Genomic DNA, 18,618 nt, shown 5'->3' with positions numbered 1-18,618 from the left:
TAGTATATAGTAATTTTACTTATAAAAATACGTAAAATTCACAAGATAAAATTGTTAGAATCATAATAATTGATTATAATAAATTAAAAAATAAATTTATCGTGTGAATTTGATATATTTTATTTCTAAATTATAAGATCAATCCTCCTGAAGATGAAATAGCTGAAAATGTTTGATGTTTATATTTAAATTAAATTATATTTTACCAATGATGCCATGTTTGCAAAAGTTAATTCAATCAAAGTTGTAAAGATTTTTAATGGATACTTATATAATGATGGCAATTAAGTGGAAGTGTCTTTTTGTAATAGGTTGCGAGAGTTAGACAGAGATGAGTTGTTTGAAAAAGCTCGAGGAGAAATACTGGATGAAGTTGTAAATTTAAGTGGAGTTTCTGTTAAGCAATGGGAAGAACTTCTAATGAAACAAATTTGGGAAAAAGTATCTCAGCATGTGTTTGAAAACATTTACATACCTTCTGCTCAAACTGAAGATTCAAGTAGGTTTTTTGTTACAAAATTATAAAAATATTAATTAATTATAAATTAATTCTGAATGCTGTGCAATTCATTGTCTGTCTATTCTAAAATTAATACTGATGATAAATCATAGATCTCTTTTTGGTTCTTTTGAAGCCTTTTTACATAAACTATCAGAGACTTTTTTTTTAAATTCCTAATAAATTCCAGGTAATTGTAATTAGTGACATGTAGTGATTTTAATGTTAGCTTTCTAGACAATTTTAGTCTTATGAAGAACGAAGTATTTACTCGGTTTGAGTTAGCAAGTCTAAATATTTCAATCTCCTAGTCAACCAGAATTACAAAGATATATAAGAATGCAAGGATTTTGGCCACTCATATAGGCAGTATTTTTACTCTGTTTTTATTTTAATTTATCAACTGTTAGGTTAGTAAATTACAAATGACTGTTGAAGCAAAGCTGCATGAAGGCCAGGAAATATCTTTAAAAAATTTTGTTTTTGGTCAAGAAGTGTTATTAGTGTATATATTTTTTTATCTGTTTTTCAGTGTAGTTGGCTTTAACTTCAATATAGTTAGTAGTCCTGAGAATTATATCATAGAAGCTTCCCATCTTCTCTTTTAACCATATCACTACCATACTGTGCATCTCATTTTCTTGTAAATTTTTTGCAGCCAGATGTTCTTTCAACTTCATAAACAAAGGAAAGTTCCTTGATGCGAGTACTGAGCTCTTTGAAGAAAGGACTTAAACCTTTCTATTTGATGGGTCTGTAATAAGTTATGCTTGATGCAAATGGTTTGTAGATGAATATTATCACATTATTGCTTACAACTGGTATGTAATGCCTGGCATAGTTTATTCAACATTTCTTGATAAGCATCAGTATATACTTCCAAACAGATGGTGCTTTCCTGACAAGAAGTTATCATGATTATTTATGTTGAAATTGGCATTATTTATGTTGAAATTGGCATAATGTTTTCTATGTAGTAAATATATGTTTCACCATATCATTGATGATCAGTTATTCTCTGACATTTGATGAGACTCTTCACATGTTTCATCTCCTGTCAAATGAAATCCAGAATCATCACCTTGATATTCATAATGCATGAGATTGCAGCCTCGTTATTTTTCGTATAATCATTGGCCAGCACTTTCGATATCCATTACATATATAGTTTTAACAGTATAGCAAAATTATTCTGTAACCATTCCAAACAAAAGAAATATCAACAAAAGATAAATTTTTGTTGGTATTTCTAGACTTAATTCTTTAGATTCACTGAAAATAAACTACAATAAGTTGGCAATGAATTTCAGCAACAGTTTTTCTTTTAATACAATGAAATTAAATTTTTTTAATTCATTAGTACTTTTTACAACAGTATGCCTTTTTAGTATAACAGCAAGGATTATTATTTTTGTAATTATTTTATTATTTATAAATTATTTTTATTATTTTGTTTTTATTTTATTATTTGTATTATTATTATTTTTGATTATTATTTTTTGAGTAAACTATTACAATCAAAGAAAAAAAAAGTTAGTATACAATTCAGTCAATTTTTTTTCGTAATAAGACCTTATTGATTGTTATTTTTCAGATACAGAACTTTCTTTCATAAAACATTTTAATTTGTGTGACATCATAATACCATATATGATCTGACGTCTTCCTAACCTAGGCAGTTGATTAGGTGTTCAGACTGTTGTAGTGCTGCACTGTGCATGACACTAGGCCCATTATCTTCAACTTTCACCACTGTTTTCATTTTCTTGTCATGCTTCATGGCCTTGTTTGAATATCTCCTTATTGGTCATTTTCTGAAATCACTTCCTTTTTTTACCATGTCCCAGTCATACATTAATATTTGTTACCTTCATTAACATTTACTAGTAGACTAGAATTGTATCTTTCCATATCATTCATTCTACCTGGATCTGACAAAGAAATTTCTGTTTGTTTAGTTTGTTTAATTTTTTTTCTATAAATTCGTGAGTATTGCATTTTTTTATAGTGTATAATAGTAAAAAAAAAAAACAGTGGTAAAATGAGATAGTACAACCTGGTAGCTGGTAGTTGTCGGTGCTTATAGGAAGCATGGGCAACCCGTCCTCTTGATGGGTTGTTTCATATATCATTTCCTTTGAATTAGGTCAACCTTTCTGATTATCCATCCTTTTATCCAAAACTTTTGATCTCTTCTTCCCCATTTAAAACTGGGATTGTATGTCAGATCACACGGCTGAGGATGTGCAAACCTATAGAGCAAATAAATCCTTGGTGTAATTTAGTGGGTTAACTCCCAGTAAGATCTACTCAAAACTTTGTTTTCTATATAATGAGTGGATTAAAAACCTCATGATTGAAGTGATTTTCCAGGTAACATCAGGGATCTTAATCTCTTTTAATGTAATTTTAAAAGCATGTGGAGTTTCATGATTATTAATCTGTGGCATTCATTAAAGATGAGATATACTTTACTGCAAGTAATTTTTATTTTTATCTACTTCTGTATACAACTGTTATATGTGAGAAAAACATGGTAAATTGACAGCAGAAAATTCCATTCACCCATTTTGACTTCATTTTTTCTGATACTTACAGACAGTTATATCTTAGCAAAATTATGAAAAATTCAGTAATTTTTTTTCTTAAATATATGTGAGTCTCTTTTTCTTAAACTTTTAAAATGGTTTTTGGATTAATATTCTGAAAGTAAGCTTGGCTATTAAATCCTACAATATTTTGAGTTTTACTCAAGTAATGTATAATTTATTTTCAAAGGTAGAGTATGTAATAAAAATTTAATCTTTATTCAGGTCTAACATTATAAGTTAAGTTTACTTTAAACTCACTACCAAGTTATTACTCTATCAGCATATTCTTCTTTTTTTTTGTTTATGCACGGGTACAAAACAGTATATATAATACAATTGATTCAAAATTCCACAGCAATCTCTCAGGAGATGATTATATGGCCAAAAATTAGAAAAGTTCATATAAATATAGGTCAGAGAATAGTTTGTTGGTGAGTATCTGCTCTCAAAAAATTTAACCTTGTTTTCTGCTCCCTCTGTAATTAAATTTTATTAAACTTCTTGGAGTACAAATTGAAAGGTAAATTTGGTGCTTCCTGATGTTTTTTTATCCAAGTAGCTGAAGATCTCTTATCTCATTTAGGTTTTAAGAATGGTGTACAACATAAAAACATTTTGTCGGATAATACACTTTTTTAGGATGGAATAAAATAACTTTGTAGAGAATTTAATTCTGAGAAAATTGATGTAAATAACTTGTATTAAAATTAAACCCAAATTTGAGAAGTTCAATTTAAATTAAAAACAAAACAAATAAAGTGGATCAGAAAAGTGATGCTATTTTAAACAGAACAATGTACATACACTTGCCAAATATTATAAAAATAAATTTGAAAGACATTCTTCTAAAACGTATTAAAAATGTTTATTTTTTCATATGTTGGCAATAACAGCTTATCAACAATTAAGTGTCTAGCATCTGAATATTCATTTGAGCAGTATTTTTGCGTTATTATTCGGTTAGTCATTCCCAATTGATGATATCACAAATTTGTTTTCAAGTGGAGAGTTGACGGACATGTTGTTAGTTTATGACAAAGTAATTAGAAATGGATTGGCTGCTGTGCATTAATACCGGGAAAATTATCCAGGTAAAAAAATATTTGAGGCTTTGGAGAGGCAAGTTCGACAAACAGGTGCGCTTAAACCACAATGTTTTGATACTGATCGTGAATGTTTTATAAGAAATGCCAACACTGAAAAAGCAATATTGAATGCAGTACAGTTATCTCCCACCTGAAGCACCAGAAGGTTGTCGCATCACTTTCATGTTTCACAGTCAAGTGTGTGGCAAATGTTACGGGAGCAACAATTATACTCATTCCATACAACATATGTACAAGAGTTATTACCACCTGATTTTGATAAAACGGATGAAATTATGTCCATGGTTAATTAAAAAATGTGAACATTAATCATCCCAATTTCCTTCTTAATATTCTAATTACTGATGAATTCTGTTTTGCAAGAAATGGCGTGGTAAATTATCAAAACACTCGCCCTTGAGCACAAGAAAGTCATATCCTCATGAGACTGCTACAAGTCATTTCCAAAGGACTTTGTGTTCAATGTGTTGTGTGGTCTTCTTGGTAATAACCTCAATAGGCTCTTTTTTCTTACTGCCAAGGCTCAATAAAGAGTATTATTTGCATTTTTACAAACAAATCTGATGTAACTCTTGGAAGATATTCCACTTGCAAATAAAGTGTAGACGTGGTTTTTCAATGTTAGCACGTACCAGCTTACTGTCATAATGTGATGAATTATTTAAATAACACATTTACTCAGCAGTGGATTGGTCAAAAAGTACCAGTAAATTGGTCATCCTGATCTCATGCCAGTGGACATTTTGGGGTTGAATGAAGTCGTTAGTCTATTCTGCTCATATTAGCACACAAGAGGAGTTGAGGCTTTGTTTAGTAGAAGCTGAAGCTACTATTAGGAATAATACTGATGCTATTAGATTTGCCCAGCAACTGTGGATTTGCTGAGCTGAACTATACATTGAACGGCCACATTGAGCAACTGCTTTGAATATATGTTTGCAGCTTTATCAACTAACCATATTATATTTAATAATTTTTAGAGAAAATCCAAAAGAATGTGATTTTTATTTTTTTAAATCTATTTTTTATTCATTTATTTCTGTTATTGATAGTTCATATACATTATGTTGTTCAAACATTAATGAAAATTGTTCTGTTTAAAATTGTATCACTTTTTCGACCCAGTTTGTGTGTTTTTTCTAATTAAAGTTGAACTTCTTAATTTTGAATTTAATTTTTATTGATTTTATTTACATCAATTTTCTCAGAATTAAATTAAATTCTAAGTTAACTAGAAATTGTTCTTTATTTATTGGTATTCTAGACCTAAAAAAGTGTATTTTCCGTCAAAACCTTTTTGCGTTTTACCCTGTTTTTCTTAATACCTAAGTGAGATAGAGGTTTGGAACCACTTATACTCAGTTTCTTAAATCAAAAACCATAAAGAAGAACCAAATTTACCTCAAGAATTTTAGTATGGTTTTATTTCACAGAGGAAGTAGAAAGCAGGGCTAAATTTTTCACGAGCAGAAACTCACTAATGAATCATTTTCTGACCTATGTTTATGTGAACGTTTTCTTATGGCTATAGAATCATCTCCCAAGGGATTGCTATAAAAACCAATCATTTTTACCTGAAACAGCCACATGATAGTACTATAATTAGGCCTCATATTTTGTACGTAATCTCAATGATTTTTTTTTAATTTACCCATAACTTTGTTTATGAGTGTATTATATTAAAAATGTAACTTTTCAAATTTTTTTAATTAAAAAAAGAAGTGATTGATAGTCCAATTATAATTTGTAGAAAAATGTTTGTATGGATTACATATTTGGTAAAAGCATTCATTCCAGTTTTGTTTTTTTTTTTAGTTTGTGCAAAATATTACAATTTAAAAATTAATAATTTACAAAACAAATAAAGGTAAATTATATCTGAATTCATTACACTAGCCGCCATGAATTTGCAGAAGCACATTTCACTCTAAAAAAATTGGAAAACTGATTGTTAGACTTGTGAATTGAAACTTTAATTTTGAATTTCAAAAATAAAAAATGTAATTTTTTACAAAGTAGATAGACGTTAATTGGATCACTGTTCTGTTAGATTAGTAGACTACATCCGTTAATAGACTACAAGCTTATTATGCTGTTTGTCCAGTAATGCACATGACATCTTTAGGGGCCTTTTGTTTCTATTCATTTAGGTTGTTATATCTTTGAAAATTTCTTAAAATAATTTTTTATGTTTTTTATTTATGCCGTTTGTATATTCCATTGGATAAATCTGATGACATTGTTAGCCTACTATGAATCCAGCAATTAAAAGAAAAAGTAAAAAATTTCATAGACAGAATAAAGAAATTATGTATAACATCCTAAAATTTATGAAAGAAGAAGTACTGCTCAATAAAAACAAGAAATCAGATGAAAATTTCATTCCAACTAATTCAACTTCATTCTCTCAAAGTTTCCAGTTGTTTGTCCGGACGATAACACATTTAAAGAAGGATGCTGATGTCATATTTAGAGATAAAATGAAGCAGTCAAGTTTTAATACTCAGAGTAGAAGCCCTAAGAAAAGAAACCTGTAACAATTCTGGACAGTTTTAATTTATAAGTTGTTAGGAAAATTGTACAAAATTTTTATTAGACTGACTAAATAAAACCAATTTTAAAGAAGTTATTAGATAAACTAAAAAGGGGAAGAATAATTATAATATGGTTAGGAGAGAAAAACAAAATTGTATTAAACAATGTATTTTTTAAGTGTGTGAAGACAACAAATAATAGAAAATTGTTGACAAGTTAATTATTAGTATGAAAGAATTTTTACTTGAAAGCCATAAAAAAATTTCAGAAGGAAGACAAGCCTAATTTTTTTGGGTGAAAGTTGCATTTTAATTTTATATTCAACCAAAAATTCACGGTAGAATGGTGTAAAGTGAGATTTCATCCACCTTTTTCCAAAGGTAAAATTGTTATAATTGATGTATCCAGGAAAAACAGTTTTCTAATGCCTTACTAACATGGACCATTAGCTGAAAAACAAGTGACTCTCATGAAAATATGAATCAATAGAACTTCAAGAAATGGAGTACAGAAAAACTTATTAAAAACTTGCAACCAAATAGTACACTAGTGCACAACAATGGTACTATATCATTGAGTCAAAGTTGAAAAGATTCCAAATGTGGCAAGCCATTAGGTAAAATATAGAAATGGTTAAAAAAGTAGGGATATATGCCTTAAAAAAAATCAATTTTAAGGTTCAGTCTATGCAAGTATTGAAATCTGTTACAACTTATTCTCTTGACAGTATTTGACAATTACGTGGTCATTCTGTTCACAGACTGCCTTCTTATTGCCCAGATTTAGATTTGAAGCCGTTCAAGCTCATATGGGAAATGATAAAAAATCGGATAACAATCAAAATTTAATATATAAAATAGCAGATATTAAGAAAAATAGCAGTCGTATTAAGAAAATATTGATTCGATAGATTCTGATGTGTGGTCAAAATTTGCATGTTACTGAAATTAAAAATGACTACTGAAGTGAAGAATGTGTTGTAGGTATTAAATATGTTCAGCTGATTAGCCACCTGAATGCTGGCAGTAATAATGAAATAGTGAGTGATACTGAAGGTAAGTTTCAGACAGTCAGTAAATTAAGAAATGGCTTTACAAAATGGTAGAATTCTTGGAAATCTGTTAAAATTCATTATTGTGTGTCAATAAGTGCAACCTAAATCAAAAAGTTAATTTCTTTTTTTTGTTTAATTTAAATTTTTAATTGAAATTAATTTTTAAGAAATTGAATTTTTTTTTTGTTAATTAACTTATCCATTTTTTCAATCAATAAATTGAGTATTAGATCATTAGCACATTAATTGACTTTCATCCGTTTAATGATAGAATCATAAATAGTAAAATAGTAAAGTGTACTAGTCATTATATTTTTACAGACAATTTACATTCTTTTTAAACTTTCAAAAACCACCATAAGCTTTATACTTATATAAAGAATTTTTTTTAATTCAAGAAGTGCAAAAATGTACACCCACTATTTCCTGCTTTAGGTGTAATTGTTAGAAGTCTGCTGCATTTTTTTTTTTTTAATGCAGCTTAACTGTTGCGATATTTAAAACTGTGATTGTAATTATTTCTACTGTCAATCTTTTTTCAGAGATGTTCAACACTAGTGTTGACATAAAATTGCGTGAATGGGCTAATCAAACATTGCCACAACAATCTGTTGAAGCAGGCTGGGAAGTATTAAGAGATGAGTTTACACAGTTTATTGAGAGAGGTAAACAAGATAGAAATTATGATGATATATTTGACCTGTTAAAGAATGCAGTAATGGAAGATGCAATGAATAGACATGTCTGGGAATCAAAGGTTTGTTGAATGATCTCACAAATTTAGTCTACTAGTTACATTAACTTAAATAAGTTGTTTAATATTGTCCAAAAGAAAATCATGTAAATAAGTCTTGTAAAGTAAATTATGTTAATAACTTTCTTTCCTTTTTCTGCAAATTTCTTAATATCTGGCAGTACATAAGCTACATAACTGAGCTACATAATAATTTCAAAAGATCTGGGAAGTACAAATTGACATGCCTGATCCATTAAAAGGGTTGTATGGTTGGCGTCCTGACGGCACTAGTCTCAGCTGCTTTTCTTCTCACTAAACACCAAGCTGCTGTATCTTTTACACAGTACACATATACAAAACCAAGAACATTACACAAATTACAACATATACCCTTCCACAACAATATAGCAGCATATTACAATTTCTTCTTAGATATAAGCTCAGTGCTGTTGTGACACCTTACAAAATGCAACCATAACTCAAGATGGAAAATATCATGTCAATGGATTGATGGCTCTACGTAGAGAGTCTCGAACAATATTCTCTGGGTACCTGGGCAAACCCAGTTTTATTTAGCTCTAGCCTCTGTATGTGTGGGTTCTGCAGAGGTGGTCCTGTATTTCCGTAATACTCATGAGACCAAAATTAGTAATCCACAAACAACCCTATGATGGTTGGTGGTACATATGAAAAAACCATCAATATTAGACTTCACGTCTAAAAAAACCTCACTCTCTGACAACAATAACAGTCCCCAAGATGATAATATTTTAAATGGTGACAAGTTCTGTATGGGTCAATCCGTTTGAAGTGTCCCAAAAAAACATAAGCAGGTTGCTTGACCAATTCAAAAAAAAATGAAACTTACTCACTTGTTTCCTACATGTTTTAGGACCTTAAAACCATTTTTTTTTTTTTTTAAGAAATCACAATCACAATAATGGCGGCCATTTTTGTGATTGTGAGGATTTATGGAAAATATTATTACTAAAAAACTATTGGTCCTGGATGGATGAAACAAAAAGCAAATTATTCATATTTTCTGGTAAAAGATTGGTCCAGTGGCTTATTTACCTATCTCTTCTACAAGAAAATTACCAATAAGTTAAACATGAAAACAGCAAAATTTCACTTTTGTAATTTTTTTTCAAGAGGCAGGGTTGGCATACATAGTTTGAATTATTTTTTTATATGTAGATATACGAAATGCGACAATAAAGTAATGAGACTGATGTGAAAAAAAAATGTTGCTTACCGTTTTAGTCATGTTTAGTGTTGTCTCCTTCAAAGTAGTTCCCCTCTGATTGCACACACTTATTCCAGCGCTTCTGCCATTGTTGGTAACATTTCTGGAACTCATCTTCTGTAATATCCTCCAAGACCCTCGTCACAGCTTTTTGGACATTTTGTGTTGTTTGAAAATGGTATTCCTTGACCGCCATTTTGACTCTTGGAAATAGAAAAAAGTTGCACGGAGCGATATCTGGTGAATAAGGTGGCTGTGATAGTACTGAAATTTGTTTTAAGATTAAAAATTGCTGTACTGACAGAGCAGTATGGGATGGCGCATTATTGTGATGCAGAATCCAATTATCAGCAATGTTGGCACGGACACGAAGAACTTGTTTACGAAGTCTTTCTAAAATTTCTTTGTAGAAATATTGATTAACTGTTTGTCCAGGAGGCACCCTCTCTTTATGAACAATTCCCCTGGAATCGAAGAAGCACACAAGCATGCATTTCACTTTTGACTTTGACATCCGAGCTTTTTTTGGTCTGGGTGATCCCTTTGAGCACCATTGCAAACTTTGGCGTTTTGTCTCTGGATCGTATTGAAAAAACCAACCTTTATCACCAGTGATAACACGGCTCAACAAATTTGGATTGATTTCCGTTTGCTCTAACAGATCAGCTGCCACATTTTTCCGTGTTTCTCACTGTTGTTGTGTGAGATTTTTGGGGACCATTTTTGCACAAATCTTTCTCATTCCAAGATCTTCAGTTAATATTAGACGAACCGTTTCTCGATTGATGTTGAGTTCTTCTGCAATCATTTTCACAGATTATCTTCCATCAGATCGTACGATTTCACGCACCCTGGTCAAGTTGACACCCTGGTACCGTTGCGCAAAATTTTGCGGTTTCATTTCTGTGACGACAGACACAAACACGTGTTCACTTATTACAGCACAACTCACGCCTGAGCAGTTGCATCAATGTGCCGCTTGGACTAGAAGTAGCTTATAGACCAAGATCAAAGATGGTGTGCCTATGCAAGCTGCAGGGTTGCCACATCTTGCAAAGAAAAATCAATCTCATTACTTTATTGTCGCACCTCTTATGTTAGTAGTTTTACCATAAATAATATTAATGGTGATGTACTTACCCCTAAACTTTTATGAATTTTTGAAACCTTTTTTAAAAATTCAAATTTTGGCTTCAAATAACTCTGATGGGACTGGTGATAAAAATCTCAAATTTGCACAACTTACAGTGTTTTTGTAGATGTTTATGGCAAATTTCGTATTGTACTAAAAAAAAATGATAACATTTAAAAAATCATGAAAAACCTATTAAAAGCGATACCATTTTGACTCACTAAATAAGTACTCCAAGGGACTTTCTTGTCTTTTTGCACTTTATATTTTTTTAATATATTTTTTATATTTAGCCCCTATGTTGTTGAAGTTGACATTTTCAGAATTTTTAAAATAGTTTTTTTTTAAATTATTAATCATAGGCCATAACTTAATGGTAACTGAACCAATACCAGTAACCTAATACAATTTTGATTCAAGAATGCTTGTAAAACTTACCTAAACAGATTTCAATGAGTAGTCTACATTGTTTTTCAAGAATTCATTTTTATTTTTATATTCACTATCATCCATTGTATAGAGAATTGTCCATTGTATAGAGTTTGTGCCATGTGTGGATCACAACAATTTCCACAGCAATTGCACTGGAATACAACGGCATCCTTGTAACCTAGTATTTGCCACATCAGTGTGGCAAATAGGTTTCGAAGTATGTTTATAGTAGTTTCACTGCATCATATTGTTGTGAATTTATCAGCTATAAGTTGCTAGTAGAAAGTGGACCATTTGTTATCAGATTCATAAAATGGATTAAACATTCCTTTTTCTTTTGATGAGCTAAAGTATGCCTTGAATAATAACATCAGGCTCAGTGTGTTATCTCACCTCCTTGATACTGCATTACAATATCTTTTGTGTATCAATAATAGAACATTTTCTGACCAGGATATTCCAGATTCTTATACTGAAATCTGGTAAAGATAAATCATGTTCCTCAAATTATCGTCCTATGTCCTCAACCAGTACCTTGTGCAAGGTGATGGAACGAATGGTAATTTGTCGTCTAGTGTGGTACCTCGAGAGAAATTCCCTTATTGGCCCCCGAACAATGCAGTTTCTGTCAAGGTAGATTGTTTATCGATCATGTTGTTGCTCTTGAATTTATCATTTAAAACACCTTCCTACTTCACTAATGCCTACTTGTATTTGTTTTTTGCATAACACATATGACACAGCTTGGAGGAGGGGAATCCTAAATAAACTGCACGAATGGGTTATACAAGGAAATTTCCTTACATTTATCAGGGGTTTCCTCAGTAGTCAGTCGTTTCAAGTTTGAGTTGAAACGACAGTATCCAAAAATTTTACACCGGAAAACAGAATATCTCAAGGAAGTGTTGTAAGTGTTACTTTGTTTGCCATAGCCGTAAATATTATAACAAACTATGTGCAAAAACCCACTATGTGTTGTTTATTTATAGATGATTCTTCAATTTATGTAACATCTAGAACTTTAGCTACTGGCAAGAGGCTGCTCCAAAACACAATAACCATTTGGAATCGTGGTGTAAAATGGCTAGATACACATTTTCTCCAGAAAAAATTAAATGCATTTTCTTTTCACGCTTGAGGGAACATGTTTACACCCAACTGTGAGCCATTAACCATTAACCCATGTGAGCCAGTTGAAGCATGCACCCAGGTTAGATTTTTAGGAATGTGGTTTGACCAATGACTAACATGGATTGTAACAAATTAAAGGAGCTGAAGATAAAATGTTTAAAAATGCTAGCCATGCTGAAAGTTCTATCTATTACTCATTGGGGTGCTGATCGTGTGCGCATGTTGTGCTTCTATTGAGCCCTGATCCATTTCCACTTAAACTATGGCTGCGTGGCATATTCATCACTACAGGCCACCATTCTAAAGATGCTCAATGCAGTCCACCATTCATTTATCCATCTGACTATAGGCGTTTCGTTTTAAGCCATGTGGTAAGTCTACTAATGGACAATTGGTGAGACACCTCTTTGGAATAAAAAACTAAATGATTTTCTCGTATATAGCTCACAGTACAACCAAATCATCCTATCTTTGATGAGGTATTCTCCAATCAGCATGTTAATCAATATGAGGAACCGTCAATCTACTGCTCTGCTAGCCATCAGAGCCATTGTCTTTTCGTACCTAAATATACAATTACCTACAGTACTATCTGTTACTCAATATTATTATTCCCCTTGGTGGCCCTCACTTGTGAGTTATCGCTTTAGTCTTGGTCTATATCAAAGAAAGGACACAAACCTTATTATCTCGCAAGAAAAAGTTTTTAATATTGTAATAAGCATGAATCCAGATGCTGTAGTTCATACAGATGTCTCTAGATATGACAATCTGTTGGTTGTGCTTTTGTGGTTGGTAGCAGGACATACATGTTTGGCCTTCCCAGTATTGCCAGTGTTTTCAGCATCAGGTTGTTTGTGATTAACTAGGCCTTAAATATACTCAACCCAACATTCCAACACATACTTGTTTGTTCAGATTCCATGAGTGCCTTGCAAGCCATTAGTGATGCGTATTCCAGACACACTTTGTGATATACACAGTCTGTCCAATGGAAAACATGACTGAGTCTTCATGTAACTAGCAACGCCATCTCTGAATGAATATGTTCATTTTATGATTATATATTTGAGCTTTTTACCACAAAAAATTTCAAGGCGCTAGCATCTTTTATTTAATGATATAACATGTGACATTATATTTCGAGTGTCAGTCGAAAAATAACAATGGAACAACACACTAACATTAAATTTTGTTATAAGTTAGGTAAAAGTGCTACAGAAATCTTTCAAATGATTCAGACTGTTTATGATAGTCAGACAATGAGTTGTAAGAACATTTTCAAGTGGTTTGCAAGATTTTGTGACAGCAAAAAGAGCATTGAAGATGATTTACGGCCAGGTCCATCAATAACAGTTCAAACTGAAGAAAACATTCAAAAAGTGGCTGAAATTCTTCAATATGATTGTTGTGTGTCTGTGAGACTTATCGAAGAGCTTACTGGTAAAAGGTCTGTTCGCTTTGTACTGCACACACTGACTGTCGATCAAAAATATTACAGAGTGGAGCACTGCAAAGATATGAAAAGAACAGCCAATATGGATTCATACTTCATGTCAAGATCGTAACTGGCGATGAAGCATGGTGCTTTCAATATGAGCCATTCACAAAGCATCAGAGCTCAGAATGAAAGAATCTAGAAGAACCCAAACCAAAGAAAGTGCAAATTCAGAAAGGTCGAATCAAGACTTTGCTCATTGTTTTCTTTGATTCAAAAAAATTCATCAAGAATTTATTCCAGAAGGTCAGACTGTGAACGGCAACTATTACTTTGGCATTATCAATCATTTATTGGCTAGGCTTCTTCGAGTTTGACCCGAATACCGGGAGCAAGGGAGATGGTCTTTGTTGCATGATAACGTATTGGTGCACAAGCACAAGATTGTACATGATTTTTTGGCAAAAAAAAGTATCATGGTGCTTGATCATCCTCGATATTCACCTGATTTGGCTCCATGCAACTTCTGGCTATTCCCAAAACTAAAATTGATGATGAAAGAAAAGCATTTCAACATGGATTTTAGATATCCAGAAGGCTTTGGTCACAGTTTTGAAGGTGATTCCTGCAATTGAGTATCAGAAGTGCTTCGAACAATTTCAAAATCCTTTCCAATATACTTAGCCCAACATTCCGACACGTACTTGTCTGTTCAGATTCCATGAGTGCCTTGCAAGCCATTAGTGATATGTACTTCAGACACACCCTGTTTTCTGTGATATGTACAGTCGGTGTATAGGAAAAGTAATTAGCAACACCATCACTGAATAAAAAATAATGAAGATTAAAAATAACTTACATCTTGTATTTTATTACCGTCACCTTTTCCATTGGACAGACTGTGTACATTCTATCATCTCTGAAGTGGCTCAGATAATACAACTAGGAGCTTCTGCTGGATCTCCTGCTAAATTGGATTTTCAGACAATAAGAGCACTGATCATGTGGCAGAAGAGGCTTGTTTGCAGCTTCTTTTCACTAATCGCATTGTTTTGAATGATATTTCTGTTTTCTGAATTGTGTGATTCATGATAAGTGATAGAGTGAATAGATTGTTACAATCAGTAATAAACTTTGACCAGCTAAGGACACTGTGTCACCCTGGAGCTCTTCATGTAAGAATAATCTTTATGAAGAGGTTATTTTTTTTTTGTTAATTTATAAATATATTTAAAAATCTAATGATTGGATTTTCATTCCTGCAAGGGTATGATATTTTTTCATTTCCCTATCTCATCCCCATAACATTAAGATATGTATAAGAACATGTCTGAAAACAAATTTTTCAATTTTTTAACAGTTAAAAGTATTGTTTTGTCTTTCACTATCAATTATTTTAAGTTTTTTTCTAGAAAAATGCTTTAAACATTATCTTATGCAAAAGAAATTTAAAAAAGAGCTTCCATTAAAAGAAAATTGTAAAATAAAATAACTTTATTGTTTAAAAATGATTACTTCTTTAAATTGGTTTATTATTTATATAATACATTTCTGATACATAGAAACATATTTCCTGTCAGGTTTTTTTCTTTTCAAGTACTGTAGATGTGTAGTTTCATCTATACTTATAATATTGGTAGTATTGGTTCCCTCTTTTACAAGTCAGTGTTGTAGAAGTCTGATCCCAGTTTTGTGTTACAACACTATCTCATTGTAAATTTTCCAATTCACATAATAATAATTATATTTTGTCAAAAATTAAATATAAAAATTGCATATTTCAGGAGCAAGTATTTCAACATAATTTTTATTCTTCAATTTGAAAAATCTCATTCAGAATTAATTTGTTAAAACTATTTTTTTTTTAATTTCTGAGTGCTAATAATGCATTTAGTACTGCTTCATTTCTTTTAGAATGTAAGAATTGACTTCCTGGAGATAGTGAAATGTAAACCAGTTACATAGCAACATGACAAATGAAAATATCCACCAGTAAAAATACATGAATAAACATTACAGACATAGTACAATATGAAAAAACAGGTGTAATAGGAACAGGTTTACTGTCACAGTAATCGTAATTTATAATCTTGTAAGCATTTCATTTGCTGTTCATCTTGTTAAATGGTGGTAAAACAGCACTGTGTGAAACAAGGAGCCTATCGTTGTTGTTTCCATCAACTATCTGGTGCAAATATGAGATTCATAAGCAGAATTACCATCTAGGTGACATTTGGAAAAGGGGTGTAGTTTAATATGTTGTTATCCTAGGACTAGATAAGGAAGAGAATAATTACGTGGAATAAAGCAGGAGACAGCAGAGAGAGGATGGTAAAAGTTATAGCCAGTTCAGCAAAATATCAAAGATTAGTGTGTAGTGAGATGGTGGTGCTGCTGTTGGCTGTTTGTTAACTTTATGGTGTCCTTACCAGAGAAGATAGGCCCTCACTCTCCTTCTGATATGCTAGTTAAGTTTCCCATTAACCTTGGGTGCTACTTGCATGTAGACCACCCCTCTATTAACATTCTAAAGGTTGTGCAGAGAGAGTACTGTTGAGGAAGTTGTGGCAGTATAGTGATTGGGGTGAGCTGCTTCTTAAAGCAGCACAGCTGATTTATACTAAGGACATGAGACTTCAACTAAGCTTTAAAAATAAGTTAATAATAATTTTGAAATAGTAGTGTACATTTCAAGCTAACCAATCCAGTTAGCAGTTTAAATAAAGGCGTGGATGATTTTACTGAAGTTTTCCCCACTACTCTCTATCAGAGCTGGCATTCTTTCTATTCTATTCAGTCAGAGGTGAAGTTTAGAACTGCTGCCTTTACTGGTGAGTGATTTTATTGTCTGTATGGAAGTAAACAGATGGAATGGAAGGAATACTTAGGAGAAGTCTTGCTATTTTACATGATAATCTGTATGCCAAATTAAAGCTTTACTTGATCACAAAGAAGACTTTCAACCATGCCATACCTTTTGCAACCTAGACTCTGTACCGAGTTGAAGGTCCAGTTGTCTACCCAATCTTTGATTACTTAAATCTTTGAATTAATTAAGAAAATTATAGATACAGTTATAACTAGTTTGGTGTACTGATAGTGAGTTCTTTGATGAAGATATACAAAGGTTTTTATTATGGTTATAAAAATGCTTCATTGTACTTTACTTGGAGAATTGATATACAGGTTGTATCACAAATTTCTCCCAGGACTCTGATAACCTATTCTACTCATGAAAATAATGGAAAAAGTTTGTATAAACATATGTGCTAAGATTCTTCGTTTGCAATTATGGTAAGTGAAAGATTTTGCTCGGATTTCAACTACTCTATGAAATGAGGTCATATTGAAATCTTTAGGATATCAATTAAGGAGAAGAATTAGTGATTCCTATGGTTTTTTATTTGAAAAATCAAATAAAATAGGACCCAGAATTGTACTGCAATAGTTTTTTAGAAATCTAAGGTAAAACACAATAAATTGGGGTAAAAAACCCTGTTTTTTTTTGTGTTTGCATACAATAACTTTGTTAAATGGGTAATAAACACATAACATTTTTAAACAAAAGTTGTTAAGAATTTCATTCTGAGCAAAATGGTTTAAGATAAGTTGAATAAAAAAAAAGAAAAGTAAGAAAATCTGAATTTTATTTAGGAAACAGTACACTAGACCAAAATGCATTATATGTACCAATTTATAATAAATGTTAAAAAATGAACTCACCATTTTTAACACATTTCTTTGCATGCTTTTGTTTCTTTTTTTAGTTCTTTCAGACATCTTATTGCAGACAATCAATTTCTCAAGAGAATATATTTTATTTTTATTTATAATATTTTTTAACCATCCCCAGTTGCAAAAATTTAAAGGTGTTAGATCAGGTGATCGTGGTGCCCAGGAATGTGTACCTCTTCAACCAATCCATCTTTCAGGGAAGTGATAATTTAAGTGAGTGAGTGGAAACGGCTCAGAGAAGTGGGGAGGTGTGCCATTGTGCTGGAAGAATACTTTGCGTCTCAACACTAGAGGAATATCTTAAAGCAGCTGCAGTAATTCTTCTTGAAGAAGTGTAAGTAAACCTCACCACTTAAGCAGTCAGGTAATATGAACGGTCCAGACAACTGATTGTGAAGAAAGCTGCTCCATACATTGACGCTAAACCGGTGTTGAAAATTGCCTTCCACCATTTCATGAGTATTTACTTCTCCCCATATATGCTTATTGTGTAAGTTGTTACACCATCTTGAATAAAATTCACTTCATCAGTAAACAAGACATACTGATAGAAATGTCGATTTATATTCCACCAGTTGCAAAACTCCAATCAAAGCAAACCATCTCCTGGGTGTAGATGTTGAACTGGGTGTTCATGATAAGAATAAAACGTATTTTGTTTAAGTGTCCTCCAAACCATTGAATGCAAAACTCTGATCCACTTAGAAAGATATCGTAATGACGCTTGGACTGCATCGATAATAATTTCATCAATAACAGTGTTATGTTGGACAGATCATTCGTAGCCAGTACAAATACTTGATAGTGAACCTGTTTCCCAAAGTCATACTAATTATTTTGGGATTTGGAATCTTACAATTCAGAAAAAGTATTTCATATTTTACTGCAGTGGTTACAGCATTACCATTAAATTAGCTGTAGCCATAAATAGAATACCAAACTGCATGGGAAAACCCATTATGTGTTCTTTATTTGTTGATGAT

At 31.8% G+C, this 18,618-nt stretch overlaps 1 protein-coding gene across 4 annotated transcripts in view; it reads left to right on the top strand.

The window, feature by feature from the left end:
* Opa1 (Opa1 mitochondrial dynamin like GTPase) overlaps nucleotides 1-18,618 on the top strand; it is a 97,185-nt gene that overhangs the window by 60,764 nt on the left and 17,803 nt on the right. For all 4 annotated transcript variants that reach the window (XM_075357138.1, XM_075357137.1, XM_075357136.1 and 1 more), the window contains 2 exons: nucleotides 312-499; nucleotides 8,328-8,542. In XM_075357138.1, the coding sequence (XP_075213253.1) occupies nucleotides 312-499; nucleotides 8,328-8,542 (403 nt within the window). The remainder of the gene's footprint in view (nucleotides 1-311; nucleotides 500-8,327; nucleotides 8,543-18,618) is intronic.

The sequence above is a fragment of the Lycorma delicatula genome, chromosome 2 (genome assembly GCF_047948215.1).
Source record: "Lycorma delicatula isolate Av1 chromosome 2, ASM4794821v1, whole genome shotgun sequence".
NCBI lineage: Eukaryota > Metazoa > Arthropoda > Insecta > Hemiptera > Fulgoridae > Lycorma > Lycorma delicatula.
The sequence above is the reverse complement of the archived record's forward strand: the minus strand, read 5'-3'. Positions and strand labels throughout refer to the sequence as shown.